Source organism: Ursus arctos, chromosome X, assembly GCF_023065955.2.
Source record: "Ursus arctos isolate Adak ecotype North America chromosome X, UrsArc2.0, whole genome shotgun sequence".
Classification (NCBI taxonomy): domain Eukaryota; kingdom Metazoa; phylum Chordata; class Mammalia; order Carnivora; family Ursidae; genus Ursus; species Ursus arctos.
In genome coordinates this window covers 78,168,266-78,192,036 of record NC_079873.1, presented here as the reverse complement: position 1 = coordinate 78,192,036, position 23,771 = coordinate 78,168,266, and the positions used below count along the sequence as shown (strand labels likewise).

Sequence of the window (23,771 nt, the reverse complement as noted above, 5' to 3'; positions counted from 1 at the left end):
GCTTCTCCCTCTGCCTGCCTCTCCCCCTGCTTGTGCTTGCGCACGCGCTCTAATAGACAAATAAATGGTTCATATGAATGGGAAGGAGTGAGAGAGGGAGACAAACCATGAGGGACTTTGGACTCCGGGAAACAAACTGAGGGTTACCGAAGGGAGGAGGTAGGGGGCTGGGGTAACCTGGTGATGCGCACCGGGTGTTATAGGCAACTAATGAATCGATGAACACTACATCAAAAACTAATGATGTACTGCATGTTAGCTAATTGAACATAATAATAATAATAAAAAAAGAAATGGTTCGTATGCTAGAACATTAAAACAAATCACGCTGTACAAGATTTTTTCCAGTTTTTAAAAGGAAGATTTATTTAACAAGTTTCACTTAGTACAATACATCTAATGGAAATCACAATACAAGGAAAGATTTAAATCAAAGCCTCAGAATCTCATACAAACGACATGACCAAACTCCTAAGGTATTGGTATTACATCTCAAAATTGTCCCAGATCTTTAAAAAAAAAAAAAAAGTAAAAGTGTACACTCACGTGCCTTACAGGATATTAAACCAAAAAGCTAGAATTAACAAACATGCCAAATGTTTTCACTTTGAATCGTAGACACAGCTCCTATATTTGTATTACAGAAAAGCATGTTTCTCAACATGCATCCAAAGTTTTCAATGTATTGTGGTATAAGAGCAACATTTAACATAAGTGAAACTGCTTTAACCTAAATACGCTTACTGCTTAGGTACACTCCTACAACATAACTACCTTGAGGAAAGCTGAAAATTGTTTTAACAGTTATGGTCAATACCGAACGTTGTTATTATACCCTAGATGAATGTTTCATTGTTCGAAATTACTGAGCTTGAAGTTGTAAAACCTTGACTTCCACTTTACAGTAAGCATGAATCACAAGCCTGTAATGCAAAACTGTTAAACTTAATTTTTGTTTTCTTTAAAAAAAGGAAAGAAAGAAAGAAAGAAAGAAAGAAAAGAAAGAAAGAGAAAGCTGACCAAGAGTGATCAGAATCAATGATATTTCCCATTTACCAATCATACTGGATATACTAGACATCGCTCTCATTCTACAACTCCCATAAATGCAGAGCTTTTATTCTGTAATAGGGGTTTACTGTTCCTTCACCTAAGCGAGGTTTGACTGGTAGTCACTGGAGTTTTCCTGCAGAACTTGGTCGTATCCACTCATACTGCTCTGACCACCGTAACCACCTCCGTAGCCACCACTCAGCTGCTGACTAGCAGGACCCCCGTAACTAGACTGGTTGGATAAGCCCATCCCTCCCATCATTTGACTACCATAAGCACCGCCACTTGCCCCTGCTGTAGAATTCAAAAAGAGTTCTACATAGCTGTGATCATATGCGCCCCCACTTGTTCCTGCAGTAGAATTCAAGAAGAGCTCCACATATCTGTGTTGCATATTAGCTTTGTCTTTTGCCATTGCTGCCACGGCATCTTCATGGGTAGCAAATTCAACATCTGCCTCACCAGTAACTCGGCCATCGGGTCCAATTTCAATGTGCACTCTCATGGGGTTAAGAGGTGAGAAAAAATTGTAAATATCATTCTCAGTGGCTCTGTAAGGTAATCCCCTCATGTGTACACAGTGCCCTGTGGTGCTCTGGAAACTGGACCCACCATCTCCATATCTATGATCAGACATTCCTGAAAAACAGTAATTGAGGTCTCTTCCGAATCTATCAGACCCAAAGCCATATCCATCATTATAGCCACCATAGTCATCATAGCCTCCGTACCCTCCACCATAGGCACCACGCCTCATCCTCTCAAACCCTGCCCCTCTGCCAATGCTATTATACCCTCTGCCCGCCCCTGGCCTATCATAGGGACCTGGCCGCTGCATAGCCATGAGCTTTCGAGGGGGGTCGTAGTGGGTTCGGACTTCAGCTCGGCTACTCTTGAAGATTTCAATGTACCTGTGCCCTATTCTTTCCTTGTGTTTCTTTAAGGCCTTTTCAGCTATCTCCTGTGAAGCAAACTGCACAAACGCCTCCCCTGTGCTCCGCCCCTGAAAGTCCACCGGCAGCGTCATCCCATTTGGCACAATCTCCAACCCGGAAAAGAACTGAACAATCTCTTCCTTGCTACAGCCAAATGGGAGTCCTCTAAGGCGGACGAAGCCATCGTTGGCAGTATCGGGACTATTCGGACCTGTATGCTTCAACACCCAATCCATTTCAACACTGTTGGACTTGAAAACTTCAACGTATCTGTGTCCCATGGTTTCTCTGTCCTTCTTCAAAGCCAATTTCACTTCATCTTCGGATTCAAGTTCGACAAATGCTTCACCACTTGGTCTGCCTTCTCTGGTGTAGATGAAACGAATACCTGATGTACCATTTTGGATTTTACAATCAGAAAAGAAGCGCATCACTTCATCAGCTGAGCAGGACCAGGGCAGGCCCCTGACCTTCACCACGAACCCCTCCCTGCCTTCTGTGCTCAGCATCATGGTGACTGTTGGGCTCTTGGTGGCAAGCTTGGCTCAATGTGATTTCGGTGTAGCTGAAAAAAATTAGAAGACTACTGTCATGGAAAAATGTTCACAATATAGTAAGAGAAAAAAAGCAAACTAATAAAACTCACATGGATAGCTCTTTTCTAAAACATTCATATAAATAATAAGACTACACCAAATTTTTAATTCATTCACCCGGCCACCATTTACTCAATATCTATTACGTGTTGGATACCAATAATAGTAGTTATTTCTGGCCAGTAGGATTATTGGAACTTTTTGATTAAAGGAATATCTTCTTTGGACATTTCTGTATGTTCTAAGTTTTCTACACTGAACATATATTAACATCACAGTCAGAACATAAAAGGCATAAAAAATTAACAGCAACAAAATCACTGGAAGATGTGAACAAATACAAGATGGCTATCCCTGATTACATAAAAATGAAAAACTTCATTACATCAAAGGTAAGATTAAACAGAATTTAAAGACAACACACTTGAGAAGATACTTACACCAATACATTAATATCCTTACTATATAAAGAACGCATGCCAATTAATAAAATCAGGGAAACATTAAGGCCTAAGAAATAAGTGGAAAAAAGACATTATGGATAATTCACAGATTCCTTTTATATTTTTCAGCTGCCAAGTCCAGTACTTGGCTTTAGGATACAAGATCAGTAAGTCCAGAAAGGGTTTATGGTCCTACAGGGGCATTATACATCTTTACTAAAGGCAAAAGGGCAAATAAACATTATCCCCGCTATGACAAAATTCTGGGCAGGGTGAAAAGGTGGTATAAAAGAGGGACTAGTTGGTCAATTCTAACAGTTGACACAGAATTGTTAAATAAAACAGATTCACCAGTTCAAGGATCCAAAAGTAAATTTTAAAAATTACAGATGGAGCATAAACTAGGACGAGGCACGGTGAGAGATAAGGCCGGCAAGGTAGACATAAGATCCCAAAGACCTTACTTGATAGACAAACACGCTAAGGGCCTTCTAAGGGTTTTAAACAAGGGAGTGAGGGTAGGGGAGTGAGGGTAGGGGAGTGGGTAAGGGAGTGAGGAGAGGGAAGTGGGCAGGGGAGTGAGGGGAGGGAAGTGATGTAATCACAGCCCTTTCAAATAATAGATCACCCTGGCAACAGTGTGGAACTCAAACAGAGGGGGTTGGTATGACACCAGCAAGATCAGCTAGAAACCCAGTCACTTTGAAGCAGGCATAAGGGATTCACCTAAGGCAACAGCAGTTTTTTTGTTTGTTTGTTTTTTAAGATCTTATTTGACAGAGAGAGAGTGCGCGCAAGTACAAGCAGAGGGAGCGGCAGGCAGAGGGAGAAGGAGAAGCAGGCTTCCAGCTGAGCAAGCACCCTGGAATCTTGACAGGAGCCAAAGGCAGAGGCTTAACCACCTGAGCCACTCAGGCGCCCCAAGGCAACCCTAGTTTTAAAAAAGAAAGGAGAGCGCCTGGGTGGCTCAGTGGGTTAAGTGGCTGCCTTGAGCTCAGGTCATGACCTCAGGATCCTGGGATGGAACCCCGAGCAGGACTCTCTGTCTCTCTGCTCGTTGGGGAGTCTGCTCCCTCTCCTTCTGTCCCTTCCCCCGCTTGTGCGCAGGCACACTCTCTCTCAAATAAACAAAATCTTAAAAAATATAAAATAAAAAACAAAAAAGATAGGGAAGATGTGCTCTACGCATTCAAAGCAGTGGACTCTGCGGGACTTGTTAACAGATTAAATATGGGGGGATACAGATGTTAGGATACGGGACAGGTGTCTGAGAAATGTTCAAACCTTATCAATCATCAGAAATCGAAGTTAAAACCAGAATTAATCAACATTTTTCACCCACCAAGACAGTAAAAATTAAACAGAGAGGATAAGACAATGCTAATATTCGGGGTTCTTGAACACTCCTAGAGGAGTGAAATACAGTATTTCTGGAAAGCAATTTGGAAACATGTATCACGCCTTCTGATACAGTAAATCCATTTCAGATTATGTGCCCTAAAGAGATGACCTGAAATTCAAGATTTATAGAGCTATATAGTCTTCCAAAGGTATTTTAAGAATATTACACACTTAATTTTAAAATTATACAAATATTTAATAACATGAGTAACTACATATGCTATAATCTTATGAACCAAGATCACAGCTGCTTTATAATCTCAACTAGGTAAAAAAAAAAAAAAAAAAAATATATATATATATATATATATATATATATATATATATATATATTCACATATCCTTTGACCCTACTAAAATTCCTTCCAGGAACCTGGTCAACAGAAATACAAATGTTCACTGCTATTGCACTGTTAGTAATGGCTGAAAATTAGAAACCTAACTATTCATCAATAGGGGAATGGCTGAATGAATTACAATATACTTTATCCTTAAAAAGGAATCCTATGCAGCTGTTAAGAAAAAAGATCAGCCCTGAGCTAGGAAGATTTCCAAAATGTTGTTTAATAAAATATGCATATGATCCTACTTATTTTAAAATATAAGCATGAAAATATATATGTATGTAAATGCAAAGAAGATCTGAGAGCACATAATACAAATTTGTGTTCTGAGAAAACAGGAACTGGAGGGTAGAGTGTGGATCTTCACTTTTTACCCAATATACTTTGTAGTAGTTTTAATTTTTAAAAATCACCGTAAATGGAACAAAATGTTAGAAAAATATATATACATGGGGAATGCAGCAAATGTTAATAGTGATTGCTCTGAGTGGCAGGCTTCTGGCTTTTTCAATGTTATTTTTTCAATTTCTTGTGCATTCTTAATTGTACGGATTAATTTTATTTCAGCAAAAACATCCATTTATATGTTTGCTTTTATAAAGTTTTCTAATTTTGTATATGTGCATGGCTTATCTGACATGGTCTGGAAACACTGGGCCTCTTGGAAAGAAAGTACAAAGTGTAGTAAATGCCATAAAACTACACTGAGGATTCAACAAACATTTATTAATTGCCTGTTATATGCCTGGCACACTGCATCTGCAAATAACAGTCTCCCTATAAACCATCTTCAGGTTTGAGTGACAGATTTATGGACTAGTTTTTTGCATGCCTTATCTCTTGGATGACCAATCCCATTCCATGTCCCTGTAGCACTCCAGAAATTAACATCCCCTCTATAGTCGCAGGGAGATTCTACTTCATTACTGTATCTCCTAGAAAGGCCCCCAGGACTAAGTTGCTGAAGTAGGAACCAGGATTCCATTTGGGTTAAGAAATTGTGTATTTATATGTGTGTTAGATACCAAAATGCTGAGTAGCTATCTCCCGATGATGAATTACATGTATTTTTTTTTAAATTTATAGCTTACTGTTATTTTTTTGAATGTTCAAAACTGAACATGTAGACTGTTATTAAGTAGAAAAATACACGTTATTTAAATATTCAATTCAGTTAAAACATTTGAGCGCCTCTGTCAGGCACGCAGCATTTGCCTAGATGTGACTCTACAGATATAATTCACTTGGTGCCTCCCCCTACAGACAATCAGTGGGGACTAAGTGCCTGAATGGATGGACCAGCACTCCGGCCACTGGTCTCAATATTTGTTTTTCCTAATCCAGGGACGTGGTTTTCAAGCGTTTTCACCTTAAAGTTTCTCTTAAAGGTCCCCTGAGACCCGCCCAGACAGACAGATATACAAAAACACATACACAGTCACGAACGTCCACCATTTCCCCACCAGGCGCAGCAAAGGCGGCTTCCCGGCACTGAGATGGGGGGGAGGGGGAGCGGGGGAGGGGAAAGCAGGGAACGGAAAAGGCGGAGGCGGCCCGCGGATCCTGCTTTGGTCTTCATCATCACCACCCCCGGGCCCCCAGTTCCCACCCACACACCAACCTCTAACGATACCGGATAATTTTCCTCCTTCTTCCCTCAAACGGCTATAGCGAGACGGTAGACGACGACCAGAACTACTTCTGCTCACGTAAGCGACTGATCACGTGATCACCTACGTCATGTGAGATCTCGGTCACGTGAGCAACTCTCGGCTTAGACTCGGGATCTCTAAAGTGCCGCACTTCCTTCTGGTACGGAAACAGGGCGGGCCAATATCAAGAATGGAAGAGCGTGATTGGCTGCGGTGCGTTTTACGTGACTGATCATTGGTCCGCCTCTGGGGATAACCGTCCCAGTTGCCTGAGAAACAATATCGTCATCATTTAATAACTCACCGGTGATTGGTCCGCCTCTAAAGTTAAACTTAAAAGCCCAGATTACCGGTGGAAATCCGTACTGCTTTACGGCGGCGATGAAGCTGAAAAGCAGAGTGCAGCAGCAGGGCTTCCTGCTGGCGCTTCGCTTCCTGGCCGTGGTTCTCTGGAGCTTTCCTGGGGCCAGGGCCCTGGACAATGGCTTGGCGATAACCCCTACCATGGGCTGGCTGCACTGGGAGCGCTTCATGTGCAACCTTGACTGCCAAGAAGAGCCGGATTCCTGTATCAGGTATAGGAGATACTGAGTACCCCCTTGCGTTCGCCTGTGTGTCTGTCTCTGTTTGAGGGAATAGAGGGTCGCAGAGGGAACATTTGAGCCTGAGGGAGGGGTCCCCTACTGCTTCTGCATTTTTATGCCCAGCAAACGGCCCTGGTTGGGAACTAGCCCTAGCTTTCTCCGGCGTGATCCCTCCTTCGGTAGGAGTCGGGTCAGCAGCCCCTGCTTCTCCGTCTGTCTGTGCCGGATCACCCAACTAGGGACTTCATCCATTCACCATCCAGTTCTGTTCAGACCCTTCTTGTGAACTGCTGTTCTGCCTATGTCTGCCAGGCCTTGGTAGTGACCATAGCTGGGGTGAGTAGGAGAGACAGAGGACTAAGACACGTGCTATTGCTTCTGCTTTTTGGGTCAGCGGTTCCTTGGCTGTAACTGGAGGGAGTTTAGAAGAACCGTGGAGTCTCTATATGCCCACCCCCTCGCCCTTGAGTGTGGCATCTGGCTCGAAGGTTGACCTGGAGGAACTTTATAAAGGATTCCCCCGCTGTCCAAAAGTTGAGTGTTCCATAAGAGGAAATGGCTTAAAGTGAAGAAGTAATTACCATTAATTTATATGGAAAATTTTTTGAGCATTCCCGGACCCCAAAAATAACCTCTCTTGGCTTTGGTGCACAAAATAAATGGAGATGAATCACAGATCCTCACAGACACAGTTCAAAGCTATGGTGGCATAATGCTGGGATGCTGAATGTAGTTCGCATCACATATTTCTTTTTGTCTTTTCCTTTTTTTCTAAATGGTGGTTGGCTTATTTTTATAGCTGATAATAAAACTAATGCATGACCATTGCAAAAAATGTAGGTAGTAGAGTATAATGAAAATAAAGTTTTCCTGGCACAGAATAAACGCTTCATAAATGCAAATTATATGTATATAATTTATTTAAGCAATCTCCTGTCCATAGCTATTCAAGCTCTTCAGTTTTTTTTATTATTATTGTGAAGCTGTGTTAACCATCCTTGTACATCATAATATTCTTTCCTTAGAAGTGTAATTACCGGATCCAAAGGTAGGTTACATATCGAACTATTTTGTTACATATCCTCCCCAAAAGGTTTACAAATGCACATTCCCAAGAACAGTGTATGAGAATGTCTATTTCCCCACACCCTGGCTACCACTGCATTTTTGTCATTCTTTTAAAACTTTGCCTGTCTGATGTTTTTATTTCCACTTAATTATTTTTTAGTTGAAATGTTTTGGGTTTGGTTTTGGGGTTGTGTGTGTATGTGTGTATGGTCTGTCATATATTATAAATATGGTCGTTCCAGCTTATGTTGGTTTTTATGATTTCTGGCCCTGACATCATGTTGAGAAAGTCTCTACCTACCTGAAGATAATATAGTCACCTACATTTTCTAGAGTATTTTTATGGATTTTTTAAATATTTAAATCGTTAACCCACCTGCACTTTATTTTCCTATAAGGAATGCCACATTTAATATATTACTAAATTCCTGGGGCACCTGGATGGCTCAGTTGGTTAAGCATCTGCCTTTGGCTCAGGTCACAATCCCCGGGTCCTGGGGTCTCCTGCTCAGTGGGGAGGCTGCTTCTCCCTCTCCGTCTGCCCCTCCCCCCACCCCCACTCGTGCATGCATGCTTGCTTGCGCTCTCTCTCAAAAAATAAATAAAATCTTTTAAAAAAACATGTATATACTAGATTCCATGGTACCAGATGGCTGGAAGGATCTCTTTTGGAACTTTCTCTTTAATTCCATTGATTTGTGTATTCTAATGCTACTGGTACTGTACCAGCTTCATTTATCTTTCGTAAAATGTTCATGTGTTTTATCTCTCAGGTGAAATTTTGAATCATGTTGCCAACTTCCTTAAAAAGTCCTTTTGGGGTCTATTCAGGGTTTTATTAAATGTATAAAACATGCCTGGGTGGCTCAGTAGGATTAAGCATCCTACTCTTGATCTCAGCTCAGGTCTTAATCTCAGTGCGTGAGTTCAAGCCCTGCGTTGGACTCCACACTGGGCGTGGAGCTTATTTTAAAAATGTATAAAGGTGTGTTTTAATATTGAGTTTTCTTATCCCAGAGCAAAATAACGTCTCTCCATTTACTGAAATCATTTGGGAACATTCCTATGGATCCTGTCCATGCCTTAAATTTATCTCTACGTATTTTAGTTTTTCTGTTGTGTTTTTAGTTGCTCTTGTGAATGGTATCTTTTTTTTTTTTCAAACAGGTTATTGTTGATATCTAAGGAAGCTATTGATTATAGTAACTTTGTAGTTTCTTACTTTACAGAACTTTCTTCTTAGTTCTAATTACCTTTTCCATTTCATGTATTTCTCATGCCTCATTGTGTGAGGTTCTTAGGGTGGAAGTATTCAGGCAGGGGGGAGTAAAAAAAGGACCCAGTCCATTTTACTTTGCACTGATTACTACGGAACTGGGTAGTAACTGGGTTGAAAAAACTTGCAAAACCCCAAGATGCCTTACCATTTGTTTAATGAATGACAACGATTTTTGGAATTTCTCTTACAGTGAGAAGCTCTTCATGCAGATGGCAGAACTCATGGAGTCGGATGGCTGGAAGGATGTAGGTTATGAGTACCTCTGCATTGATGACTGTTGGATGGCTCCTGAGAGAGATTCAAATGGCAGACTTCAGGCAGACCCGAAACGCTTTCCTAGTGGGATCCGAGGCCTTGCTGATTATGTGAGTTTATAGATATTTCTCTTTCATTCAGGAGACTGTACGCACTTTTGTACTGAAGCTTATTCAGAAAAACTGAGAAAGTAAAATAGCTGCTATTATCTGAATATCAAATTGTAAGGCTTATCAGGTAGAATTGTCATTCCATCAGCAGATCCTTGTTTTGCAATAGCTCTTGAGGCCTGTCCTGGAGAAGTTCTCCTTTTGCCGAAACCCCTGAATTCTCTAGAAGGAAAAGGGAAGTTGGTTCTTGACATGTGTTCATATATTTCCATATGCTTTGAGCAGTTATTACAATTGTAGTATAAAGTAGAAGATAGCAGGAATATATTCTGGAAATTAAGGGTAATAGAGCTGGACACGAGTTAAAGACAATGAAGACAGATGTATTCAGTACTACTGCAATAGGACACAGAGCCAAGATCAATTTCAAAGACAACAAAGACAAGTGGGGTTTTATAGTCAATGAGCGGACTTCAGGGGGTCAGTGGATGGAAAATTACCAAGAGGAGACATCAAGGGCAAGAGGATTCTTGCTACAGGCAGGCAGGCCAAGGAGTTAGACATGAAGGGCAGGGGATGAGGAACTTGATCAGATATCAGGGGTAGGGAGATGACTTAGCAGGATTCTTGCTGAAATAACGTGAGGCCTACTTGAGAAGAGGGCACAGAAGAGCCTAAGGTATGGTCATGGTGAGAGTCTTTGTCCAGATAATTGTATCATTGCCATGGAAAGGCAACTTTTAGGATCCCACCAGAAAAAGATGAGAGTGATAGCTTTCCCTTTAGTTCTGTATCGTAGCTTACATATATAGTTTGAACTCTGCAGCATTAGATAGAGACTTTGTCTCCCAGCTAACTCAACTGGATAATTTTGGGGGTTTGTGAAAAAAGAAGCCCTTGATACCTAGTGAAATATACTTATCTATGCCCCGAGCCTAGAATGGTTCTCTCTACTTCATGATTGCCCTTCTATTGTGGTGATCCTTTTCTCTCATTTCAGGTCCATAGCAAAGGACTGAAGCTAGGAATTTATGCAGATGTTGGAAATAAAACCTGTGCAGGCTTCCCTGGGAGTTTTGGACACTACGACATTGATGCCAAGACCTTTGCTGACTGGGGAGTTGATCTGCTAAAATTTGATGGTTGTTACTGTGACAGTGTGGAACATTTAGAAAAAGGTATGATTTAGCCCTGAGCAAAGGGAGAAACTTGGAGGCCAGGGTAAGTGGAGCATTCCAAAGAGCTCACCTCCACATTTTAAAGGCTCAGTCACAATACTGGAAATAATTATTCTCAATATTGTCAGAGCTCCTACCTCTTCTTTTCTTTCAGTTTGTCCATGCATTCATTCATGCATGCATGTAAAATCCATGCATGCCTAATCATGGCTAATAATGTGCACGTTTCATTCAAGAGGGCTCCGAGTTCATTACAAATAGTAATTGTAACTTTCCATAAGAGCATTTGGGAAAGCATCTGGAATGTCAGTCCCAGAGAAAAGAACATCTTCATTCCTGCCTTTTGTCAGTATATGCACCATCCCACACTACCTCCTGAGAATAATCCCGGCAGTCTGGGAGGGACTAAACACAATTTAATCACAGAGCAGCCACCTGTCTCTGCTGCTGGTTTAAAATATAACCATGGCCCTTCCTGGCAGCCTTTTTTTAAAATACACAGTACCAGCTGGAAGTTCCCTTCTTTCCCTTATTTTACCCATTGTTTTCTCATACAGGTTATAAGCGTATGTCCTTGGCCCTGAACAGGACTGGCAGAAGCATTGTGTATTCCTGTGAGTGGCCCCTTTATATGTGGCCTTTTCGTAAGGTGAGCTAGTGAGCACAGACTCCCAACAGAGCCTTGCTGATAGATTTTCAGAACTTGAGAACAAAGAAGACAGAAGGGTCTCCTTCAAAGTCCAACCTTACTTAACAGGCTTATCCTACCATCTCTCTCAGGATCCAACCACTTCTCACCCTCTCCACTGCTGTAATTGGATTCTAAGCTACCCTCACCTGGGAAATCAGTCATCTTTGAATCTTCCCTTTGTCGCACAGTTCACAGCCTGTCCACCAGCAATCCTATCAGTACTATCTACAAAACACATCCTGAATCAGCCCACTTCTTTCCATCTCTGTTGCATCCACCCTGATCTTCCACGCCACCACCATCTCCGCCCTGACTGCACCATCAGTCTGGTCTGCTTCCACTGTCCTGCCATCCGTTTTCCAAGGAGCACCGCAGTGATCTCGTTAAAATGTAAATCCTATCACTCCCCTGCTGAAAAAAAAGCCTTAATTGGCTTCCCATTGCATTTGGAATAAAATCACACCCCACTGATCTCAGGTCCTGGCCTGCCTCCAACCTCCCCTCACTCTTTCCATGACTGCACTGGGTTTTCTTTCTGTCCCTCAAGCACACAAGCCTGCTGCTGCCTCAGGGACTTTACACTTGCGTTTTGTTCTCTGCCTGGTACATTCTTCCTCCAAGATTTTTAAATGGCTGGCTCCTTCTTAACATTGAAGTCCCAAATGCCACATATTCAGACAGCTCTTCTCCTCTAAAATAGCACTGTATCCATTTATTCTTTATCACATCGAGCTGCTGAATTTCCTGGTAAGAGCTTAGCACTGTATGGAATTATTTGTTGACTGGCTTATTGTCTGTCTCCCCCACTAGAATGTAAGCTCCAGGAAGGCAGGGACCTTGTCTGACTTTATCACTATATCCCTAGCTTGTGGTAAGTGTTGAATAATTACTTATAGAATGAATTCCTGTTCTTCCCTTCTAATCTCTGCAGAATACTCTCCCCTCTTTCTCAACATCGTAAACCTCTGATACTCTACCTCCCTATCTCAGACTTGTATTCGTTCCATTAACAAATTATGTGCCTAGGATTTAGATTGCCTTATCCTATGCCTGCAAGTCCTATGTAATTTTGCAGCTTTTCTTTTTACTTAGATCATTTTGGTTATTTCTGTTTACAGAAGTGATACGTGTCCATTTTAGGAAAGTGTGAAAATACAGTTAGTTGTGAAAAAAAATCAAAATCTTCCATAATCCCCATACTTAGTTACCATTTGGCAAATTTCCAGCATAAAGTGTTAAAGCCATTTTAAGGAGAGATTTTAAGTTAATGGCCTACTTCTGAAGCAGACTTCTTACAATGAAATTCTATAATAGGGATTTAGCTCTCAGAGACCTTTAATCTGTACGCTAAAGAGGCTACACGTGCCTCCTTTAAACTTGACTGTTTTCATCTTGCAAGAATGTCAGTAGAAAGTAAATAGAAGAGTTATGTTTGTTTTCACAGCCCAATTACACAGAAATCCGACAGTACTGCAATCACTGGAGAAATTTTGAGGATGTTTATGATTCTTGGCAAAGTGTAAAGAGTATCTTGGCCTGGACATCTTCTAACCAGAAGAGAATTGTTGATGTCGCAGGACCAGGGGGTTGGAATGACCCAGATATGGTAAGCCCTCCTTGTTCAAGCCCCTGCAGTGGGCCTGTTTCCTAATTGATTTTTCAAGGTAAATCAGAAGGCAACATTCCTGGAAGCAGGCCTTACCCGAGAATACTCAGAGCAGGGTGCCATAGAAAGTGGCTTCTGTATGTCTAGGCAACTTTAAAAGTGTTTCCTTTTTTCACTTAAATTCTTGCTCTTCTTTGTCCCAGTTAGTGATTGGTAACTTTGGCCTCAGCTGGGACCAGCAGGTAACTCAGATGGCCCTATGGGCTATCATGGCCGCTCCGTTACTCATGTCCAATGACCTCCGACACATCAGCCCTCAAGCCAAAGCCCTCCTTCAGGATAAGGATGTAATTGCCATCAACCAGGACCCCTTGGGCAAGCAGGGGTACCGGCTTAGAAAGGTACAGTAAGTAATGTCCTATGGGAGAAAATAGAATTGGCTGGAAACAGTTCCTCTTTTGCCTTTTAGTTTATAGTTCATCCAAATGTTTAAGATGGAATGGCTTTATGTCCAAGTACCACCATTGTCCTGGGCTTAAATCTGTTACGTTAAGAGGATGTGCACTTGTCTTTTGAGAATATTTACTTTCAATCTTCATATTATAATCAGTAATGAGGCTCCTTTTTTGCTAACCATTACTTTACTTCTAAAGTGTGCTGTAGGATTTTAATTTTTCCCAGAAGTGCTCAGTAGTTCTGACAATAATACTGAATGCCACTACCAATAAGGCAGCTTCTTGCTAGTTACCAAGTTATCACCTATTTTCTTGGCTTACTTTTCAGGAAGACAACATTGAGGTGTGGGAACGCCCACTCTCGGACTTAGCCTGGGCTGTGGCTATGGTAAACCTGCAGGAGATCGGTGGACCTCGTTTTCATACCATCTCTATTGCTTCCTTGGGTCAGGGGTTGGCCTGTATTCCTGACTGCATGATCACACAGCTCCTGCCTGAGAAGAAAAAGCTTGGGTTTTATCAGTGGACTTCAGATTTAAAAACTAAGATAAATCCCACAGGCACTGTTTTACTTCGGCTGGCAGCAACCTAGACTACACTCAAAAGCCTTCTTTAAAACGTGTACTTCGTTGTGGCCCCTGTGGCTCATCGGTTACATTAAGCGTCCGACTCTTGATCTCAGCTCAGGTCTTTATCGCAGGGTCCTGAGTTTATGCCTCTACTTCAGAAAGAAAAAATGTGTATTTTGTTGCCAAAGTGACTCCCCTACGTCTCCCTTTTCTTCCATTCCCACTTTAGCTGTCCTGTCCAATAAAATTTTCCACAGTGGAGCTTTATAAAAACTTCCAGAGGGATCTTTAGACAACATTTTGGGGAAAAGCTTTTGAAACAAATTGATAAGAAATAATACCTGTGATTTATTGGGCACTTTAGTATATGCCAGGCACTGTTCTAGATGTATGAAGTATATTGAGCCATTTGAAGCCTCACCAACAACCGAGGCAGGTACTTACCCACTACAAACCGCAGCCAAGATTTCAGCCCAGACTTTTAACCCTTAAATGACTGCCTACTGAGGTGCTTGGATGGCACTACTTAGGTACAATCTTAGCCCAAAGGAAGATAAAAACAAAACTACTTTAAATGAAGGGCAAAAAATACCCCAGCAGGAACAACCTACAGAGGCAACCCATTACCTTGTGTTGCCACATTACTGAATTTTTATGGAACCATCTCGTCAAGAAACACTACACCACACTGGTTTCCAAATCCAAAGGTGGTTTGCAATCTAGATCCAACAAATGCAGTTGGTTTACTTTCACCAGCAATAGTTGATACCTTATGATCTCTGGCCAGAATAGCAGACCTCTGGCCAGAGTACCCTCCCCTCTCCCCTTTAAGCTGCCTCCTTTCCAGGATGTGATGAGGCAATGACCTTCAGACTGGGGTTTGTGTGGAATGGGTCATTTTTTTTAGGGGGTGGTGCAGGAGAGAGCCAGCCATAGGGTTGTAGGGTTCAATCTCACAACGCAGAGATCGTGACCTAAGCCAAAATCAAGAGTCAGACACTTAAATGACTGAGCCACCCAGGCGCCCTGGGGAATGGATCATTTTCAAGGAATTTCTGGACATTAGAACTCCCTCCTTTTCCTACCATTGATTTGCCTGAGGACCAATCTGTAGTCAAAGCTTCAAGCCAACTCATCACCTCGCCCCTTTCACAATCACCCATCTCCCACACAACCCAAGGCCACAGCTCACCCATCCTGATCGCACAACAGCACAAAATTAGCAAGGGGCAAAAAAGGCCCTCAAAATACAAAGGCCCTCTGCATGTTATAACAATTCCTTTGCTTGTCAGGTGATTACCAATTATTTTCAATAAAATTGGAGGAGTAATCATCAGTTGCTAAAACTCACAAACCCAATCACCCACAGAAACAAGGCAATTTGGAAGAAAACTGCTCCATCTCACCGAGACGTACTTCCAGTTACCAAAATGTATCACTTATATGCTTCACCTTCAGTTTTGCTGCTTAAGTATGAAAAGTAAGAATCAGGTATACAATAGCATACGAGGAAAAGGATGTAAAATTTGCAATGATTAGACATCTTTAAAAATGGACAGATATCCTTGTTAAATTCTGCCAGGCAGCTTAATTCACTAGGAAGTATATCCTCTGCAGTTATTTCAACATGAGAATTTATGTCTACTTTGAAATCTGAGGGGATACGTCAATTAGGAGAGTTAAATCTGAACACAGAATACATATAGTATGCTCTGCAGAGAAAACTGGGCCTAAATTCCTCATTAAATGAAGTTGCAAGGTTATAGGAGATAAATTATTTTGCTTGGTAAATTTTACATTCACTATGCACGTATAATTGTTAGTTACCATGGGACTCTAGTTATGTCCCATGATAACTAATAACTCTTGGCTTAACAGCAAAAGGAATCCCATGAAACCCCATGTAACTGAAGTGTCAAACTGGACAATCACCATGTTTGATGTGAGTTCAGCCAGTTCAGATTCAATCCCAAATGAGCAAAGTACCCAGAAGAATCATCAGGCATAAACTGCCCCACAAGGGGAATTTTATTGATGGCACTAGTTTATTTCCCTCTTACAACACCAACTGCGACCCAATGAAGTGAACGGAACCTCAAGATTTTACTGTCTTCATAATGTAACAAAATACGAGGCTTAGAACTGGATCACTTGGCCCTGTAACAGAACAGAAAAAAAAGTGAGTTTTTTATTTTGCAAAGAACCTCTACTCCCTCAAGTACATGGTCTATCCCCCTTCAAGGGATCACCACCTTTTAAGTCAAGTCTCCTCATTATCCCTCTACTACTCATGCCAAGACCAACACCAAAAACCTCTACCTTCGGCTATGCATCTAGTTATTTTAAGAGTATTGCCCCGTTCCTGATTCCACCATCAGTAAGTGGGGAGAAATGTTCACCTCTCCCAATAGAAAAGATGGCACCTTCCACCCGTAATGATATACCTTTCTCTTCTTATCTCCTCCCAGTTCAAAATGCTTGCATCTTTTAATAGCCAGCATTCTCTTAGATCTGCAGTTGGGCTCAACACATTCAAGCCTCAGCACAATCTTCTTTGTAGTTTTAGCCTGGAAAAAATGAGATCAAGCCCTTCATAAATTACTGCAGAAAATCCTTCTTCAAAACAGGACTGTTGGGTTGAGTACTACTTAAAGGGAAGCTTTGCGAATGACAGTTGTGGCAATTTGACTTTAACTATAGGGAGAAAACAGAAATGTGAAAAATCAGTGCATTTAATAGGAAATTTAATGGCAAAGGTAGGATACTTAATTGCCATCAAATTCTCCATTCCCATCAAACATCCCACAGAACTTATCAAATAGGCATTTATCACACCACCCTGAGCTTGTGGCCTTTCACCAGCTCTACATAGTTGTACTCCCCATAACCAAAAATGGGTCAACCAAGTGCATGGAACTATGAACTAAACACAAATTTCTCATTAAATGGGGTTAATAATTGTTACTTTAGATCAATTCTCTGGAGACTACCTAAAATTATGTCTACAATTTATGTGCATTTGACTGTATTTAACTCAAGGTACATTAATAAACTTTTTAAGTCTACTTCTATAATCAGAATTCTACTTCTGCCCGTTCGCAGTTCTCAGAAAAGCCAAAGCCTAGGCAGAATCTCCCCACCCTCTAAACAAGTTAGCTGAATGTGGAAAGGCAATCTGGCATTCCCTTTACCACCTTGAGATCAAACCATTTACGGCACCTAAACGAACACTAACGTTATTCCTTAGTACTTTCTGGAATGAGGCTGAATGAGCAAAGCACCAAAAGAAATGCTGTGTTCACAGGAATGCTGTTCCAGGCACTGGCTACTTTAAGGAGTAGCCAATCACCTAGGGCAGAAGAGTAACTCATCTGGCCTGAATGAGAATTCAGGAGAGCAGTGGAAGGCCTCGATGAGGATTTTAAAGAGCTTTAAAACGTCATGAGGTAAGTAGCAGACTGCAGGCTTCTGAACTGAGAAGCAAAGTAAGAGCAATTCTCGCTATAAGCAAGGGCTGAGGATTCACTAGGGTATAACAGGGAACAGGGCAAAGGAAAGGATTCACTGCTGTACTCGAACTTCAGTCCATAGGAAGGCAGGGTACATTCCCCTTTACTTGATGTTTGCCTCTTCAAAAAGGGAAGGACAAAAATAACAAAACACTGAGATAGTGCAGGACTGTAGACTAGAGTCAGACCCGGGTTGCACTCCCAGCTCCACTGCCTACTAGACGTGTCACTGCAGGTAAGGGAGTTTCCACTGAAACTATGAAAACACACACCTGCACTGTACAGTGTGGGCTAGAGAAAAATGCAAGGTCTTTACCACAGTAAGTGGGAAGCACGTCAGATAGTAATTACTACTAACCTTTTTCCGGAAAATCGGCTTAGTCTGCCCACCATAGCCACTCTGCTTCCTGTCATAACGCCGCTTTCCTGGGGAATGAAGTTATTTGTTACGGTATACCAAAGATAATAAATCATAACCGCCACAGGGAAAAGTCGTCTTACAGGTTTTATCTTTCCAGCAGAAATAACAAAACCCAGGTTGGGGGAGGCGCGGGACTGCTAATGTATTATACTAGTTCCCGAATGATTGAAATCAAATTACGTTCAGACCGTCTTACCCTGGGCATAAAGAGAATCTTTGCCTTTCTTGTACTGTGTCACTTTGTGGGGTTGGTGCTTGCCACACTTCTTGCAGAAAGTCCGGCGGGTTTTAGGAACGTTCACCTAGTAAAGAAACAGTCCAGGGTAAGCAGCATTATTAAATACCAACTGCACAACGCCCCAACCGACCCAGCTGAAGCTAAGACATCCCATGAGGGCTCGACTCTCAGACTCCTCGCTAGCACACAACACTCGACTAGAAGGTGGTACAGCGGCCTCCGCCGGGCCCCGAAGTGGAGAGAGTGTTCCCTCCACCCCCAACTAAGTCTACCTCTTTGATCCCATCACTTCATTTCCTGGCTCCGAAGCCCAGTGCCTTCGAGGTCGATCTCGACATCACTGGGTTTCTTTGGTACCACGAGTCCACCCGTGGACCTAGAGCCCGCCTGGGATGACCTCCGTCTAAGGAGGCGAAAAGATTAAACTGGATGTTACCGGGCCCGCTCCCCAAGGTCCTACCATGTTTGCGAGAGCGCTATCGGCACGGAAAGAAAGAGGCCGGGCCGGAAACGGAAGTATATAGGAGGTTTCTGGTCGCTCTTGCTCACGGGAGGCGGCGAGAATGACCATAGAGTCGAAGGCTCTGTGAGCACCGCCCTCCGGCGGCTGAGAGGACTCGCTTCGGAGCCGTGGGTGAGAGCTTAAGGAATGGCTCGGCCTGAGGCGGATCCTGTCTTCCACGTGCTTCGGTCCTCCAGCTTTGCGGCTTTTCCTCAAGTCATCACCGCCGGCGGACGCTGCTAGGTAGCCGCGTTAAAGGAGGGAAGTAGTGCTCGTTCTAGACCCCCGGGCGTCCCTGGCCCTGTCTCCGAGGGAAGCGGGGACTAGGAGCAAATGGAGGGGCCCTACACACCCAGGTTCCATTACCGTTTCACCTCAAGGACACTGGGAATATCTTTGGTTAACTGAAGGCTTGGAGGGAGCCAGGGCACTAATTCATTTATCACATGGCTGTTCGGTCCATTCAACAAATGTTAATTGAATTCCTATTCTGTGTTGGGCACTGTTCTAGGGGAGGGACAAGATAATCAAATAATCTCATAAATGTATAATTACAAAGTACTTTGTAAAATAGTACCAACGGTCGGCATTCAAGCACCCCCCCCTTTTATTGAAGGAGCAAGTTGGCTGCCCTGGGTTCTGAAAAGTGACGTTGAAATCGTTCGGCTCGCACAATAGCAATCAACAGGCGGAGAGAGAAAAAGTACCCAGCTGCTCTTCCCTTCCTTGCGTACCTGGCAGAAGTCATGTGCTAGGTTTCAAGAGTCTAGCAGAGAAAGACTGCAGGGTACTGAGTATTTAAAATGGTTTGTCTCATAAAACTCTCACAATAACTCTAGGAGGTGGTACTATTATTCCCACTTTACAGATGAGAAAATTGAGGCTGTAGGCTAGTCAACATTTTGCCCAATGTTAATAGTATTTAGTGGAGCCAGGATACAAACACAGGTGATCTGACTCCAGAGCCTGGGTTTCTTTACCATTATACAATATGGCTGTTGTGGCCTGGAAATTATAATAGCTAACAATTATTGAGCACTTTATATACACCAGGCATTTTCCTAAACACCTCATATCCTACCTATTGTAATCCAAACAACCCAATGCAGTGTGTACCATTATTAATATTTAACAGGTGAGGAAACTGAGGCACGACTCAGGTGATTATTTCGTGGAGCTGGAATTTCATCCCAGGTAGTTCTAGCACCACAGCCTTGTACCTAACCACGACAGCACGGAGGGCAAGCAGGGGCATCTGCAGGGTAGAGGTTGATGAAGAGAGAGAACTGAGCAGGGACTTAGGAAGGGGTACCAGGGATTAGAGGCTAAGGAACTATGAAAGCCTGGGGTCTCCTGCTTGCATAACTCTCCAGGAACACCCATGGGTCCAGAGCTGACTCTCTGATCATCCCCTTTTTGTTGGCTGGTCTCTGGGAAAACGTTACCCCTACCTGCTACTACATTTCCTAAAAGTTTCTTTGCCAAACAGCCAGCCCGTAGTCTCAGCATTTTCTTCTTCTCTTTGGGCTCTTAGGCAATCTTATTGGCCTTTGAGGAGTTTCTAGAGGTTTTTGATGTTAGTAACATAGAAATATGAAGACAGTGAGCATGGCCCCTCTTAGACTAATCAACCTCAGTTCTTTCTATTACACCTTGTATGATGTGGCTTTGGTTTTGATTCCCTTCACTAACCTTGGTCTCTGTTTTGGACGTGCTCCTGCTCATTAATTTTCCCTAACGTGTGACACTCAGAACTGAACACAAGAGTCTAGATCTGGCCTGACCTTGCAGAGTAGGTGGCCTATTCACTTTCCTCTATCTAGATATTTTACTTCTACAAGGAAGCCTCATATGACCTTGGATTTTCTGGCAGCCATGTTACTGCCATGACATTTCTCTTTATTACTATCAGCAAAAACCTTTGAACCATTTTCATAAATGCTACTGCTATCCCACGTTCACCTGGAATCTTTTGAAGTTCAGCTCGGTGCCCCATTATGGGGTGTGACCCTTAGCTCTGGTAAAATACACTCTGGTGAAGTTGGCTTATCACAGCAGGTGATGAAGATCTTTTTGCAAACCGATTGCTCTGGTTCTGTCGTCCAATCTAGCTCACAACAGCCTTGCACCATTCACAGATTAGCTAGGCTACTTTCTGTATCTTCCTCAAAGTTCTTTAGTAAAAGTGTTGACCAGAATACCACCAAAAACAGAACCTTATATTACCTTGGGAATCTTTTGAGGTGACACTAGGCCTTTCTTTTTGCACTATTTGGATGCAGCTCTTCGATCATCTCACAAGTGTGTTAGGGAAGTGCTCATGGGCAGATGGTAAAAAAAAGAAAAAGTGCCTAGGTTTATTTTACTCTGTCCCATTCTTCGTTGTCCAGATCTCCCACTGTACGCCTATCAATTTCCAATCTCCACCCCAAGATGGATCTTGAGAAGGGATAGGCCATGTGACAACAGGTAGCATCTGACTGAAGAAAAGGGGAGGGAAAGAGAATGTCTGTGACCGACTCTCAGGCGACTAGAGCAGCTCTTCAGAGGTGACTAGTAAAACGATATATGTTGTCAATGAAACAGGGAGATCGTGCAACACTTACCGCCCATCTATCTTGTGCAGATGTGAGGATTACCCCCGCTACCATTCCTACAGAACGCTTTTTAAAAAAATCTTGTTGCCTTAAAAACTCTGACAGACTTCTAGTGAGATCTGTAATCTGCTCCAACATTATGATCCAGTACCTGGGGGGCGAGTAAATACGGCCGTGCCTGATGTGTCAAGGTGGGCATGCAGACCAGTCAGCAGGGGCTCGGCTGACATCCTGGTCTGCAGCCACTACTGGCTGCGTTTCCTAGGAGAAACCTCCGAGGGATGACTGTGGCCAGAACATAGGCTAGGAAGTAGCTGAGGACACCTTCTGGCTTCAAGCAACACGTTTAGTTGGGCTCGTGGATTTACAGAATTAAAGAGAAAGGTGTACGTGAAATGTTAATACCTGAGGCCGACTCTGAAAGGGAGAAAATCAACATCCACAGAAAATGGGGAAGGGCACAAGTCTTTGTGTGGGCTTACATTCAGACATTTTTATCTGTAGGAAAAAAAAATGCTTTCTTAGAAAATGACTCAGCAGGGGGAAGTCTTGTCTCTACCTCTCTGGGGCTCTGCACTTTGGGGTCCCTTTTGTGGGCACTCTCCATCTTCCGTTATCAAGTTTAATGGTGTGACCCCGAATCTCCTCTGCCTTCAAGGACTGGAAACTCTAAAGACCCTCTTCCTCATTAGACCCTTTGCTTTGTCTTCGCAGGTCTGCATTTATCATCTTTCCTGTAAGTCTCCAGTCTCTGCTGATTAGGTACGTGGTCCCTTTACCTCAGGGAGGTCAGCACAATAACCTGTCTGCTCAACGCAGCCCCATCTAGAGTCTCAGTGGCCCCGGTAATGTTGAGCAGGGTTCTTTCAGAACACATTCAAGATAGTAGTGTCAGAGGTCCCAAGCAAATGAAGGGCGGGGACAGCTGGGGGTTGGGGGGAACAGGGACAGCAGCAGGGAACCAGATACCATGCTGCTGAGAAGAAGAAAAAAAAAAGACATTGGTTTAAGTCAGGAAACAAAAAAAGGGAACTGAGTGGCTGTGAAAGGGTGGGGTTTGCTCAGACTGTCCTTCCTCTCTGGACTGTAAGAATATGTCTCCAGGGCCAGTGTCTTCTGAGATCGAGTCACACCTTCAAAGTCCTGGCATCTCAATGCATCTGGGAAGCTACCTGCATTAAGTCAGGACTGAGGTGGGTCTGGGGTATGGCAGGGGCTGGGCAGCCGCCGCAAATACTTTTCATGGGACCCCCCCCCCCCCACCGAAGGCCGGAGAGAAAGCATGGCTCGTGCCATAGAGTCTGCTGGCAAAGGAGGCTGACAGAGGGTGGGAGTGTCATCAGCGCAAGGCCCTGCCAGTCCTTTTCAATGATCAGAAGGGGCTGTAAGGGTTCCTTCTGAGTCGGGTTGTGGGGAGGACAAGAAGAGCAAAGAGGGACATGTGGTGACCATCTGAACAGGTAGCAAATGTTGGAAGTGGGCACCCCTGCAAAACTTGGCAGAAAAGGAATCTTGTCGATGGCAGTACGATACAAATAAGTCATTTGGTCAAACATTGCCTGAAGGCCCAAAAGGTAGACTTGTGTCAAGAGCCCCTTAGAAGAAGAAAATCTAAGAGGCAGATTGAGAAAACAGTAAAAGCTCCCATGCCACAAGAGGCTCTCAGCCTTCGTATACTGGAAAAAGCCCAGGCTAACCCTGGGTGTAAGCTACCTGCCTTGGGCTGCATCTGGCCCATGTTGCCAGGAGCGGAGCTGGCTTATTGGAAAGATTGTGTGTGCGCCAACCTCGTGGTAATGTGGGTAAAAGTCAGGGCCAGAAGAAAACAGCCTCAGCCCAGACAGTGTGGCCAACCCCTGAGGTCATGGGGAAGGTTTTTCCTATTACCATTGCCTGCCATGTGCACGGCTTTCTTTTGTCTTCATCATGTCTCCTCTCCTTTTCTCTTCTCTCCTCCTCTCCATTCCCCCCTCCTCTCCATCCCCTTCCTCCTTTTCCTCCTCCTCCTCTCTCTGCCTGTATTCCCTCTTCTTATACCCCCCTCCCATCTTGTTCATTACCGCATCCCCTGGAACAGTCAGAGCTTAATAAACAATTGTTGAATTGCGCTGGATTGTTCTTGCCCTTTCCTTCCCCTGTTCTTTTCCCTTTTTTCTTTCCCCCTACTTTTCTAGTACCTTCCCCACAGGATTGTTGTGAGTAGTAACTATGTTAATATATATAAAATAGTTAAAGCCTGGCAACAGTAAGTGCTAATATCTCCATGCTTGCTATTATTTTTATTC

General features: G+C 43.1%; 4 protein-coding genes across 6 annotated transcripts in view; 2 read left to right on the top strand and 2 right to left on the bottom strand.

Moving 5' to 3' along the window:
• Nucleotides 1–338: 338 nt before the first annotated feature.
• HNRNPH2 (heterogeneous nuclear ribonucleoprotein H2) lies at nucleotides 339–6,536 on the bottom strand. Of its 2 annotated transcripts, none has more exons than XM_026483571.4 (2): nucleotides 6,394–6,536; nucleotides 339–2,553 (listed from the first exon to the last, which is right to left on the bottom strand). In XM_026483571.4, exon 2 carries the CDS (start codon nucleotides 2,498–2,500, stop codon nucleotides 1,151–1,153), a length of 1,350 nt encoding a protein of 449 aa, XP_026339356.1. In that variant the 5' UTR covers nucleotides 2,501–2,553; nucleotides 6,394–6,536; the 3' UTR covers nucleotides 339–1,150. The 2 variants fall into 2 exon arrangements, with proteins under 2 accessions (XP_026339356.1, XP_026339357.1); XM_026483572.4 differs by having other exon boundaries at nucleotides 6,406–6,517.
• Nucleotides 6,537–6,769: 233 nt separating this feature from the next.
• Nucleotides 6,770–17,284, top strand: GLA (galactosidase alpha). The gene is made up of 7 exons (XM_026483573.4): nucleotides 6,770–6,999; nucleotides 9,546–9,720; nucleotides 10,721–10,898; nucleotides 11,456–11,547; nucleotides 13,034–13,195; nucleotides 13,399–13,596; nucleotides 13,979–17,284. The coding sequence occupies exons 1-7, from the start codon at nucleotides 6,806–6,808 to the stop codon at nucleotides 14,240–14,242; spliced, it is 1,263 nt and encodes a 420-aa protein (XP_026339358.1). The 5' UTR covers nucleotides 6,770–6,805; the 3' UTR covers nucleotides 14,243–17,284.
• RPL36A (ribosomal protein L36a) lies at nucleotides 16,218–23,224 on the bottom strand. The gene is made up of 6 exons (XM_026483615.4): nucleotides 23,200–23,224; nucleotides 18,848–19,128; nucleotides 18,346–18,451; nucleotides 18,087–18,154; nucleotides 16,664–16,786; nucleotides 16,218–16,376 (listed from the first exon to the last, which is right to left on the bottom strand). The coding sequence occupies exons 1-6, from the start codon at nucleotides 23,222–23,224 to the stop codon at nucleotides 16,356–16,358; spliced, it is 624 nt and encodes a 207-aa protein (XP_026339400.2). The 3' UTR covers nucleotides 16,218–16,355.
• The window catches only part of BTK (Bruton tyrosine kinase), a 34,370-nt gene continuing 29,599 nt past the window's right edge, over nucleotides 19,001–23,771 (top strand). The window contains exons 1-2 of one of the 2 annotated variants that reach the window (XM_044378592.3): nucleotides 19,001–19,132; nucleotides 22,201–22,248. The gene's annotated coding sequence lies outside the window, so the exon portion shown is untranslated. Of the gene's footprint in view, nucleotides 19,133–22,200; nucleotides 22,249–22,554; nucleotides 22,680–23,771 lie in introns of those variants that run through there. The other variant, XM_026483567.4, reaches the window with a different exon arrangement.

Excerpts from the sequence above, each read along its gene's own strand:
- HNRNPH2 (XM_026483571.4), bottom strand. The coding sequence starts at position 2,500 with ATGATGCTGAGCACAGAAGGCAGGGAGGGGTTCGTGGTGAAGGTCAGG.
- GLA (XM_026483573.4), top strand. The coding sequence starts at position 6,806 with ATGAAGCTGAAAAGCAGAGTGCAGCAGCAGGGCTTCCTGCTGGCGCTT. Across the intron at positions 9,721-10,720 it reads TCCGAGGCCTTGCTGATTAT|GTCCATAGCAAAGGACTGAA; the intron begins GTGAGTTTATAG and ends CTCTCATTTCAG. Across the intron at positions 11,548-13,033 it reads ATATGTGGCCTTTTCGTAAG|CCCAATTACACAGAAATCCG; the intron begins GTGAGCTAGTGA and ends TTGTTTTCACAG.
- RPL36A (XM_026483615.4), bottom strand. The coding sequence starts at position 23,224 with ATGGGCCAGATGCAGCCCAAGGCAG. Across the intron at positions 16,787-18,086 it reads AGCCGATTTTCCGGAAAAAG|GCTAAAACTACAAAGAAGAT; the intron begins GTTAGTAGTAAT and ends CATTTTTTCCAG. Across the intron at positions 16,377-16,663 it reads GAGGAGATAAGAAGAGAAAG|GGCCAAGTGATCCAGTTCTA; the intron begins GTATATCATTAC and ends GTTCTGTTACAG.